At 34.1% G+C, this 12,237-nt stretch overlaps 2 protein-coding genes across 3 annotated transcripts; one reads left to right on the top strand and one right to left on the bottom strand.

Moving 5' to 3' along the window:
• The first annotated feature begins 214 nt into the window (after positions 1-214).
• Positions 215-8,668, top strand: twf (twinfilin). Its single transcript, XM_053746546.1, has 9 exons — positions 215-378; positions 521-598; positions 848-959; positions 2,760-2,922; positions 3,455-3,588; positions 4,047-4,150; positions 4,657-4,800; positions 6,010-6,128; positions 6,558-8,668. Exons 1-9 carry the CDS (start codon positions 354-356, stop codon positions 6,708-6,710), a joined length of 1,032 nt encoding a protein of 343 aa, XP_053602521.1. The 5' UTR covers positions 215-353; the 3' UTR covers positions 6,711-8,668.
• Position 8,669: 1 nt separating this feature from the next.
• 140up (upstream of RpII140) lies at positions 8,670-11,274 on the bottom strand. Of its 2 annotated transcripts, XM_053746547.1 has the most exons (6): positions 11,160-11,274; positions 10,890-11,060; positions 10,647-10,812; positions 10,278-10,366; positions 9,749-9,882; positions 8,670-9,237 (listed from the first exon to the last, which is right to left on the bottom strand). In XM_053746547.1, exons 2-6 carry the CDS (start codon positions 11,033-11,035, stop codon positions 9,008-9,010), a joined length of 765 nt encoding a protein of 254 aa, XP_053602522.1. In that variant the 5' UTR covers positions 11,036-11,060; positions 11,160-11,274; the 3' UTR covers positions 8,670-9,007. The 2 variants fall into 2 exon arrangements, with proteins under 2 accessions (XP_053602522.1, XP_053602523.1); XM_053746548.2 differs by having other exon boundaries at positions 10,890-11,244.
• Positions 11,275-12,237: the final 963 nt, after the last annotated feature.

Below are 12,237 nucleotides of genomic sequence, written 5' to 3'. Positions count from 1 at the left end.
AGTTTCATGATGGCTCCATCGTTTGCCAAAACGACGATTTTGCTAACGTCAAGATTGAGATTGACACGGAATATAATGTTATAATATCAATATTGAAACACAGTTCAGTGTTGTTTAGTCTGTTACAAAATTTGATTTTGGCATTGACATTTTTAGACAGTGACAGTAAAATGACACTGACAGCGGAGTTCAGTCAATTGGATATGGGCATGAACAGACAGAAAGTCAAATTGGTGACTAGTTGAGAATATGGTGATAGATCTATCAATATTAAATTATTTTGATCATTAATTGAATAGCGAATAGGTAATTTGAACTATTATCGTTTAGTGCATCATTTGTAGTTACCAAAAATGTCTCACCAAACTGGCATACAAGGTAAACTGAAACACTTCAGTTGTCTCTACGAAACCTGCCCTACCTATCTGTTATCATGCATGATTTGCTACTAATCTACTTATTACAAATGAGAAAACCTGGTTTGCATTCACAGAAAAATTAATCTCTTACTTTCTTACAGCAAACGCAGAGGTCAAGAAGTATTTTGGTAAATGCAGAGATGGAAAAATAAGATTTTTAAAAATCAGCATAGAAAATGGTAAGAAAATAAAATTCCTTAAAATTTAACAATTTTAGTATGTAGCATTGTCATTTATAAAATATTCATATTATTTCTATACATAGTTACAGTAACTATCTATAAATTGAAACTGTTATCATTGTAGAGCTAAAGCCCTATCTCTTCAATTTTTTTCTATGTCCCTCAATGTTTTCTTTTCCGTAGTTCTAAAACATGAAACACCATGAGTTACTTCCCTAGACTAATTTATTATTGTAATGATTTCAGAACAACTAGTCCTGTCTAAATACCATGCCGTCAAGGGTTCCTGGGAACAGGATTTTGAAAAATATGTACCATCGCTTATTGTTGAAGACCAGCCTTGCTACATTCTATTTCGGTAAAAATTTTTTACTTCAAATACAAAAGTTAAAAGTTTAGTCTGCATGGGACTAAACAAAGCAATAGCGGCAAGTGTGCAATGTTTTGGATAATATTACTTTTTGGGGAAACCTGTGTCAACACCAGATGGGATCAGTCCTCCCATACTAGGACCATTTCACCCATATTTTTGATAACTTGATAAGGCTATTGACTGTACATATTGGTTTGTAAGGCAGAGAAACAGATGGGCCGATGATATCACAGAAATAATAATCACAAAGTTGGATGAGCATGGTTACAGATAGGGAGAGGTGGAAAAAGTTTGAGGAGGCTTTTACCCTTGGAGACCAGAAATGGAATTAAAGCTATAATAATAATAAGTGCGTAGGGATGTGATGACCCCATCACCCTCTGGATTTCCAGTGCAATCAGTCACTACAGGGCAGCTTGTGGCGAGCTGTCACACACACATGCACCTACATACACACAGTAACACTTCCCTGCATCTGTCTCACCTTAGCCGGCAGGTCAGAGTGGAGTAGCAAGAACAGAACATTCCCTCTAGGGTGGAAGTGTATTTATTTTTTTTTATTTATTTATTAGGTACACATACAGACAAATTACAAAAATGCACTATGAAAAACAAAGTTGCTTATAAAATTAACCTAGTAATTGTCCAAAATTAGTGTACACAGCATGTTTAAAACTTATTAAGCCTTTAACAGTGGTAAAAGAAGAAAAAAAACAAATTAATATAACAAATTCTTAAACAATATCAAGCCTTTAGCAGTATTGTGTTAAAAGAAAAAAAAACAAAAACAATGGATGTAATAAAGGTCATTAAACAATAAATTGAAGATTTGAAGATTTTCAAAGCACTATGGAAATAGTTGATTAACAAATATACGAAATTCTTTATAATTTTGTCCAAAAATGTCTAAACCATCGAGCTTCGCATTATTATATAATCGACACATGACATACAAAGGATTATTGTGGGAGACGTTATTCCTGGCTGGCAAAACAGAAAAGATAGAACTAAAATGTATTGCATGTTATGGCGTAATAATGGGAAAACCCGCTCTCGGGCAGTCCCGTGATGGTGAAACCGGAGTCGCACCTCTCGACACCCTCAGCCGCTCTACTGGTGTTGCCCTCTCTGCTGTATTTTTGTATCCTTTTTCGGGGGCCCATTGACAGAGCTGGCGAGTCACCGCCTGCTTATTTTATCCGTGTTTATACATTGGTCAGGCAGGCGACATATTGTCTCATAGACCTGGATACACATACACAAGCCTATTCAACCCAATAGCCCTATATGTTGTAGTATACATTATATTCCAATAGTCCTGCACTTTGTAAAAATTGTTCGCAAGTACATCTCTGTGGTGTGCTTGTGAGCATGCTTTAGATTGCGCCCCACACCATTTTAGATCAAGCATTTCACAAGGCCTCTACATGTTGGACCCATGTCCCCATGCAAGCCTCAAAGGCCGTGCTACAGCCCATGAAACTCTTGAGAGATAATAATAATACAATAATTAGTTTGTAATACAATACATTATTTGAAACAAAGTCTAAGCCATGCAGGTGATGTAAAAAGGCATGCACTGTTGCTGGCACCTTATGGGTCAGACTTGCAAGAGACAGAACAGCATGGAAAGATTTGGAGGAAGCCTAAAGGAAGCATAAGGACATGCTGAAAAATAATTCACACATGAACTGATGTGTTAATTTTATTACAGTATTAATTTTATTTTTGTACATATATCCGCAATAAAGGCTTTCAAAATTAAAATGAAATAAAATATTCCAGTTTTGACTCCACAAACTCGTTGGGACATGAGTGGCTGCTTCTCAGCTGGTCTCCAGACAGCGCCCCGGTGCGGCAGAAGATGCTCTATGCTTCGACCAAAGCCACCTTGAAGCAGGAGTTTGGATCGGCTCATATTAAGGATGAAATGCATGCTACTGTCAAGGTCAGTTATAGATCATGATCTAGACAAGCCAAGAGTCAACATAACTCAAATACCACATAGTAAGTTTACATAATATGTCAGCACCATTTTAACATTGTAGTTTTATTCCTGTAATTCAAATACTTATTGAAAATTTATATCACCCCAACATCTTCTCATAGCCAGAATCCTATTTTCCATATTTAAAAAAAACTAGATGTATGCATTATTATCTAATAATGCATACATGCATATTTAGTTTTTTTATATATATCACTAAATATGCAAGTTTTATAAATATTTATATTAAATATTTATTGCTAGCAGGCTAACGAGTAATTATAATTACTCGTTAGCCTGCTAACAAGCTAGGAATCACAATATATCTATTGGTGAAAACCGAATGAAAATCTGTGCAGAAGTTATCGAGTTTGTCGCGAACAGTCAGATGCAGCAGAGGACTTTGTTTTGTAAGGATTTAAAATTATTGATTATATTGTATGAGCCTATGTTATAGTAACTTATTGCGTAAAATAAATAAACAAATATAAAGGAAGAAGTGTCACTGTGCGGGTACGCGGCGCACCAGAGCGGCGCCAGCGCGCCCGCGCCGCTCACGCACCGCGAGGAGGCGCTCCAGGAGCTGCAGCTCGCCGACCCTCACGCGCGCTACAGCACTGACTCCAGGTACTGTACATTATAATACCGATTACTCCCAGCAATAAATTCCTTTTAGACTACTGTGACCACATTGTTTCTTTACACACACTTTCTGGCATAAACTGTTGAAATAGATTTTTTAATTTTCGCTAAGAAGCATATGTTTAAACGGGATTTTTTAACTACTGCATACCAAATTGCATACTAATAAAATACTAATAAAACGGAACCTTTCAAAAACTGATGCCACGGAAATTATTGTTTGTTCAATAGTAAAATTGAAAGGAAATAGATTTTTGCTAGCAAAGGACTAAACTAAAAATCCAAGCATTACGCTTGTATGATCGCCATCGTCGAAAATAAGAATGAGAAGAAAAATTCAGGACTCGAGTAGATTTAAGGTCTCGATGGACTACACTAATAAATAATCTTAATAAATATATAATGGTAAAAAATGCTGATCTAATTTATGTACTAAATTTTAGACAATCAACCATGGGTGGAGTAGCTTTCCCAATCACAGAGGCAGCGGAACAGGGTATTATTGATCTCCAAAGAGGTGCCTACAACTATTTACAATTTAGAATAGGTATGTATCATTTCAACTACTTATACATCTCTCTAAAACTTTGTTTTAGGCAACAAAGTAGCAAGATGAGTTCATGTATTTATTTACTAGTGGTTCGCCTTGGCGTGGGTAAAAATCCGTCCGATACCTAGTTTATAAACAGTTATAGGTTAGGATGGTACGGCAATATTATGAGACAGAAAACGATGTTACTAAAAGGTCGCTAGAAATGGAAATTCAAGGTATGAGGAATAGAGAGAGAATTCAAGAAAAGATGGTATCGCATCAAAGAAATTACTATTAAGTATTGCATGCCGAAAGATAAAAGAAGGGAAAAGAGGAGGGTGTTGATATAAATGGCAAGCGACAGAGTTAAATGGAAGGAGTTAACATACTGAACATCCCACATGAATGGGAAAATGTGTTTTTGGGTTTATCACGTTCATACAGGAACTTGTTTACAAGGATTTATTGATTTACTTATTGAACAAAAGTACATCAAGTAATAGTAACTACATCGATGGTAGATCTGGAAGAAGAGAAGATCCACTTGTCGAAGGCGGGGCAGATAGCGCTGGCGGAGCTGCCGCGGCAGGTGCCGGGCCAGCAGGCGCGCTACCATCTCTACATCTTCGCGCACTCTCACGAGGGGGACCACATGGACTCTGTCGGTGAGTCACACCTACGTGCACGGCACGATTGACCTTAACAATTCCGATCTGACACCTCCTGCTTGTCCTTGTCCGTGGTTCTTATGTGTGATTTACTTTTTTCTTAAAGCAGGATATGACAGATCATATGTGTTATCCTTGGTGATCCTTTGTCCCTGTATGTGACAGAGGTCACATACTGTCTGATAATTATTCCAATCCAACCAATATAATCAATAATTCTTCAAAGAAATCCGAAAACCTTGACGAACCATAACGCTGTTATTTATTTGAAATTTTTAACGTTGACGAAGTATATTCTTGTGTTTTGAAGCTTGTTAACAATTTGTCAAGATTTTAACAAAGCCGAATTATCTTTGTATAGATCTCATTTTATACTACCTAGGTAGTATAAAACAAAGTGGCCCTTCGCGTCTTTTCAGTTTCCAAGCGTTCTTTTACATCTTTCATGTTCAGTAAGTAGGTCCTTATTACCCCCAAATAGGGCTTGTAAGTGACCAATTAGCGCTCTAGGGTAATAATGTTGCTAGAAAAGCCCTAGGGCGGTAAGTAATAAAAAAAAACTTCACTCTTTCAAAAAGTTCGCGTACATCTAACCATTATACTGGCAATATACATCATCATCCCAATGACCAAATAGGTCGCTTCGCTATTCAGCCTTGTCTTCGTCGTATAAATATAATAGTTATCAATTTTAAATAGGTATCGAACGGGGAAGCTCAATTTCGTTCTTTAAAAAAATTAAAAAGTTCTTTACTTGGTTCTTTTTAATGAAAAAAGGCGGGAATAGAAAACTTTTACTTTAAATATTTTTTGTTTTTGGGATTTTTTTATAATTACGTATTTTTCTTACCTCACAATCGAGATGTAAAGCAGAGTAGTTAGCTCGGGTGTAAGCATCAATTGCACCCTCGAACTATAGGTTATTTAGCCTATAGTTCGAAGGCATCTTAGTTCATCTAGGTTCTGTAAGGCATCAATTGCAGCCCGAGATATTTATCTCGGGCTGCAATTGATGCATGATTACAGCCCTTGGCTACTAATCTACTATTAACGCACGCAACAGGTTTTGATGCAAATTATTTATTCCCATCTTGTGGGAAGCCCGGCTGGGTCGCTATTATTTTAATAGAAAAATCCCATAATTCCAAATTATATTCATCTGTCGCTGCATAAATACTAAATCTACTTACCTTTTTCTATTTCTAGTATTCATCTATTCCATGCCTGGGTACTCGTGCAGCATAAAGGAGAGGATGATGTACTCAAGCTGTAAAGGACAGTTCTTAGACAATTTAGAAAAAATGGGATTGGAAATTGCAAAAAGAGTATGTTCCTATTCTTTTTTTTATATTTATTTTAATTAGAATGGTTACTAGGTGAAATTTCTCATAAAGAAGCCGATTTATATTTTTATTATTATAGTTCCATCGATTGGAACCATAAAACGATAAAAGTATAAATCGGTATACCTAAAAAAATAAATAAATAAATAAACAGCCAGTTTTATAATACTCTTATGTACAACACAAAATATAAATACTTTCATTTTATTATCTTTATCATAATTCCATACTAATACATATTAGTTTCACGGCTAAACCGTTAAGCTCATTTTGATAAAATTGGAAATAAATATAGTTGATAACCCGATGTTAAACCTAGGCTACCGCGGGCGGAGCTACATGCAACGTCTGTCATGTTATTATATTGATATTGTTTAGTATGAAATTAAATTCTATACTTTAAATTTCCAGCTTGAAATTGACGACGGCAAGGAGTTGACTGAAGAATTCTTATACGACGAAATCCATCCCAAGAGAAATCTGCACAGACCCGCGTTCGCGAAGCCCAAGGGCCCTCCCAACCGCGGAGCTAAGAGAATCACTAAAGCACAATCAGCTCAATAGACTAAGTTTACATTAATATATAGGGGTGTTAGTATCTCGACAACAGAAATCTGAATAATACAAAACAAATAGAAATGAAGGAGCGCGAGTTTTTGCGAGTATGCTATATCGTATACCTATAGACATATTTTTATGGGAAATGAACAGCGTCTCTTTGTATGTAAAGTCAGTTTTTTCTTACGTCTAAACACGTAGACAATTTACACAATACTTATAGTTGAAAAAAAAATCAAATATTTGTTCAAACCTGTATAATCTACATTCTTATAATTGTGAAAACTGTGTTATTACTAATTGTTTTAGTAGAAATGAACTATATTGAATATACGCCAAATTAGTACATAATTTATGTCAAACGTATCAGTATATTCACTATTATGTAATGTATTATCATGCTCATTCGCGTGTTATAAACATGAAATATTCGTAAAAAATACAGTTTTTATTATAATCAAAGTTGAGAAACAAAAATATGTATAGTTTTAAAACGTCCATATGTATAAGACTGTTCGACGGGTTTATGAATAACGAAAAATAAATGTGTTTAGAATTGGTATCAATAAACAAGTAACATACTTATATTTTTTATGGAATACAATATTCTTTAGTAAGTGAAAATCTGATATGAGATCGACAAACATTAATGGACAGTATTTCTAAAGTGATATGTAGTATTTTTACTAGCACTTGTTTATTATCAACACTATGGATATCATAAATCAACTATATTATTAGCAAAATAATAATTCTCGTTTAACCATTATGTATTCAAATTTACACATATAAAAGTTACGTTATATATTTTTAATGTTTTTTCATGTATGCTTTAAAAACCAACTAGAAGCGAAGAGGGCGCATGCATATCCACACACTAAAGCAACCAATACATTTTTATCTATTTCAGAAAAACAATCCATGCAGATTATGCGACACTAGATGGGCACAATATTAGAAACACTTGACTTTATTAGTAAGACTTGACTATATTATCAATACATACATTGAAGAAAGGTCTAATTTGTACATTGGATTTTGTTTTTATTCTTCATGGAATATACTTAGTTACTGATATACATGACGAAAATATAGTTTTGGAAATTTTTGTCTGTCTGTCTAAACGCGCATCACTCGAAATCTACTGGACAGATTTGCTTGAAATTTGGTATGTAGGTACCTTATATACCGGGCTAAATTAGAAACATTTCATCCCGGTAATATCTAATAAAATCCTTTGTACATATTTAGTGTTAGCTATAAAATAAAAGAAATTCATAAAAATGTGGTGTTGGAGCTAGTATGCAATGCGCAGCCTTAACTTTGAAATTTACGTGTTAGCTAAATAATTTTGAATATAATTCGTCGTTTTTCGTCTTGCTAAGGTATTCTTATCAATATAAGTGTTGAAAGTAATTATTGCTTATATCGTTAATTTATGAATTAAAACTTCTCTTGCCATGACGATATAGAAAATTGAGAGTACATCCACTCTTCGTACATATTAGTTCAATTTTAATTATTCTCATTATTTATGAACATACGTCAGTGACAATCGTTTGGTTATTTAAAATAAAATTTGCTTTTAATTGGCCAAATATGCATAATATAATAACTAAGTTGTTTATTTGAACAATCACATTGTGATTGAAACTAAAAATGGCTATCGAAGCACAGTTATATATACCAGCTTCGGTATGAGCTATACAAGATCGGAATGGGCTACTAGGCCATTCTATTTTTATTGCTTTTTATAATTTAGCATCATCGTCAGATTGGTAAATAGTATTATGACAAGGCAATATCTTCGCTATTAATTAAACCACAATAGGTTTTCTAAAATGAATGCACAAAAATGTTAAATTTTGTAAATATTCGACTTCGTCTATTTTTATATTGTATCAATGAAAATATTTTTTTCATGTAGCGTGCAATGCCAATAATAAAGCTTTTTAAAAAAGAAACTTTTATAATTTATAATTATATATTTAACTACAAACTACATATTTACATTATTCTCTATAAAAATAATTTAAAGTATTTATGGATACAGTATGAGAAGAGGATGACAGATACTCGACAATTCTCCATGCACGTTTTTTTTTTCTAGCTATAACGTGCCTTCACGTAAACGTGGAAAGTCCACAACACGTCTAAACTAGACATGTTGACTGATACCACGTTATAATAATGAATAAACCTTCAATTGGCGTTATTTAAAGCGCCAACAAATATGTCTTGCTGTGGCTGATTATGATGAAATACCTATTGTGTATAAACAATCCAATTATACAGTGCACAATCTATTCAATATTTTCAACCGTTATCTGCCCTTTTTCTTGTACTAATTTATCATGGTGTTTTGTCAGTTCATCATTTTTTATTGTAGCTGCATTTTCTAAAACCTGATTGTATTGGTCTTCTCTTGCTAATTTTATTCTATACAATGATTGCCTAATGTCTTGCATTGAAAATCCAGATAGATATAGAACTCCCAGGATAGCTCCTCCAAACACAGCACTTAGTGCTGCACCTGAAATGTACATATAGAAATTAAATATATCAATACATAGAGACAAACACACAAATTGACTTAGCCCCAAAGCTGTTGTATTTAACTTATACATTTATCATTTATTTACACATTCATCATCTTAAAATCATCATTTTCCATTTTGACCTGACCAGTGATCAAATCTGGGACCTCCATATGACAGTCAGATATGATCTCCATTAGGCCAGACCCAACCAAAATGTCAATACACTATGTTATTGTCTGTTCATACTAATTAATATACAAATGGTATACCATTTGGATATTCATATTAATATAATGAAGAGAAAATATTTGTATTTTTCCTTTTTTTGTTTCTAATGAAAGTACTGGACCAATTTTAATAATTTGGCACAGAACTAGACAAAATCTCCAGGAGTAACATATCGTTTTATCTGTGCAAAGCCAGGACGGGCCACTAGTCTCTTCATAAAGTGGTAAGTAGAGTACCAAATACGTATAATATAATTTTTAATAAAATCATCGTTACCTAAACCAGCTCCGACGAAGGTGGCAGCAGTGCCTAAATGAAGCTTATAAATTCCCCCCGTAAGTGCTCCAGCCGTAATAAATTGCGTTAGAGATGTATCATCCCTATAGACCGAGATTGTAGTGGCTATTAAGCTGAAAATTTGTAAATTAATTTGTTCCGTAAATAATGTATGTGATAAAGTGGGAAAAGGATTGTAAGTTGGGTCTGATGAGGAATGTGCATTTAGCAAATGTACACTTCCCAAAATTTCAACATAATTCTGTTCTAATTTTGGGAAGTGCACATTTGCAAAATGTAAATTTACACATGCAGTTTTATAAAACATTTTTTTTTAATTTAGTAAATAGTTGATCACAGTCTGTTACTTTATGAATTGAATTGATCATAGGGCTTTCAGCACTGTCAGATGTAGAGGCATCAACTGTAAAAAGCTACCTGACTATTATATATCAATAAAAAAAATGTAAGTCTGTCCATGTTAACAGAAGATAATTGTGAATAGATAGAAGATAATTGTGATACACACCTGAACATTCCAGTGAAAAGGCTCAGCCTCCATCCCCAACGAACAGCACCATGTGCAAAGCCTATTGTAACCTTATCCTGTAGTTTTTTCTGGAAAAATGTAAAATTAATTATACTTATGATAATACTATTTTCCAAAAGATATCAGCAAAATTTTTATACTCCGGAATAATATGTCATTGAAAAGCATTGCACAGGTTTTTAAGAGACTCCCATATTTCATACCTACTTTTGTGAGGTTGGGGGCGGGGGGTTAATTTAAATTACCATTTTGTGATAGTGTGATTCATAAGTCGATTATGTAGTCCAGACAACTCATTAAGTAGTAAAGTACACAGTGATAGTAAAAGCAGTATAAATAAAAAATTACCTTTGCTTCCATTGTTGACTTAAAGATTGTTGCTTGATTGTTCTCAATAAAATACAGATATGCTTGCCGGGAAGAAACAAAACCTCCCATACATGCTCCTATAAAGGCCCCGGCTAATGAGGCTTGTACAACACTGTTTAATTCCACAGAGATTACTTCAAACTCACTAAAAAAATTTAAATTAATGAAATCTCAACAGCAGAGTAGTCTAAAATGAAACTAAAAAAGTTACATGTCACATACTCTCTAGAATACATCTTTTTCACTCGCTCCCAACCTGTCTTCGAAACAACAGGTTGTGTAGAATTTGAGACATAGTCATTTTCGTTGCGATTTTTGAAAATTGGGATTATAAACGTTGGAGTCAATCTCACGACAGATCTAAGCATCTTGTAAACACGTAAGCTACCGGACCTGTTTGAGGTTAACAAAAAAATCTCATTATAGTAGCACTCAATGAAGATACACGTGCATATAATATTTGATTGTAAATCAAGCCTCAAAATGAAATACCTATATTTACTACAAGTAATAGCGTAACCAGCGAAGAAAACTAGGTAGGTATATTTGGGATTTATTTTGTTTTGACATAAGCTAGACTGAGACTGACCTGACTGACATTGACAGCTTCATTACCAACTCCCAAAAACTGAGCTCCTAAAGCTTAAAAATAAAACTCATTTTACGTTATGGTAGTTACAGTAGGTAGATTTTTTATTATAATATGTTTACCTCTGTCATAAGCTTGGGAGCCGCCATACGCCACGTTGGGACGCAAGAAATATTGTCGACTTCTATACAAATATGGACAAAGAAAACTATAGACACAATCTTTAATTTCGCTCATACAAACAAGAAAATGCGTAGGTATTTAAAACATCAATGAAAAGAAGAAAAATTTTTTCTTGTGTATTTTATACACATTTCTCAGAGAAAGACACTGTGTTGTCTGACAGAGAGTGCCTTTTTTGCCCTCATGGTATTATTTTATATTATTAGTGTAGAAGGGGACAGTGTAAACTTATAATTTTAAAAACATTTTGCATCATGGCGTTCTTCAATGTGGTATGAAGTGAGCGAATCACATTACATCTCTTGGCGATCGTCTAGATTCATAAAGCTATAGGTAAAAGTGGAGCCAGAAATCCCAAGAAATTTTCTTCAAGAACTTTGATCCAAAGTATTTGTATCACTATATCTTTCATTGTCAGTGTAGCCCAATCTCTCCTTCTTGGGCGCGGAAAGGTACTTTACGGAGAGTTAACGTTATACCTACTAAGTACCTATGTACATACTTCACAATACTTAAGAAAGAGAGGTCGGCCTACCAAAGAAAGAGATAGCAATATGTGTACCTTGTATCAAAATGTTATTGGGTTGGGTGCGCTGGCTAACTGTCTTATCTATCTATAATATCTATAATAGTTTGCGGTGTCTACTTCCCGTCAGGTGGACCACATGTTTGTCTGCCAATGATAAGTAGTTTAAAAAAATAATCTTTTTGATACTGCTCCGTTACGCTGGATAATGGGAGAAATATTATTAGTTGGAAATATTTTGGTAATTTTACCGTTTTGATTTTGACCTTAGC

The sequence above is a fragment of the Plodia interpunctella genome, chromosome 6 (assembly GCF_027563975.2).
Source record: "Plodia interpunctella isolate USDA-ARS_2022_Savannah chromosome 6, ilPloInte3.2, whole genome shotgun sequence".
Classification (NCBI taxonomy): Eukaryota; Metazoa; Arthropoda; class Insecta; order Lepidoptera; family Pyralidae; genus Plodia; species Plodia interpunctella.
This window is presented reverse-complemented; position numbering and strand designations above follow the sequence as displayed.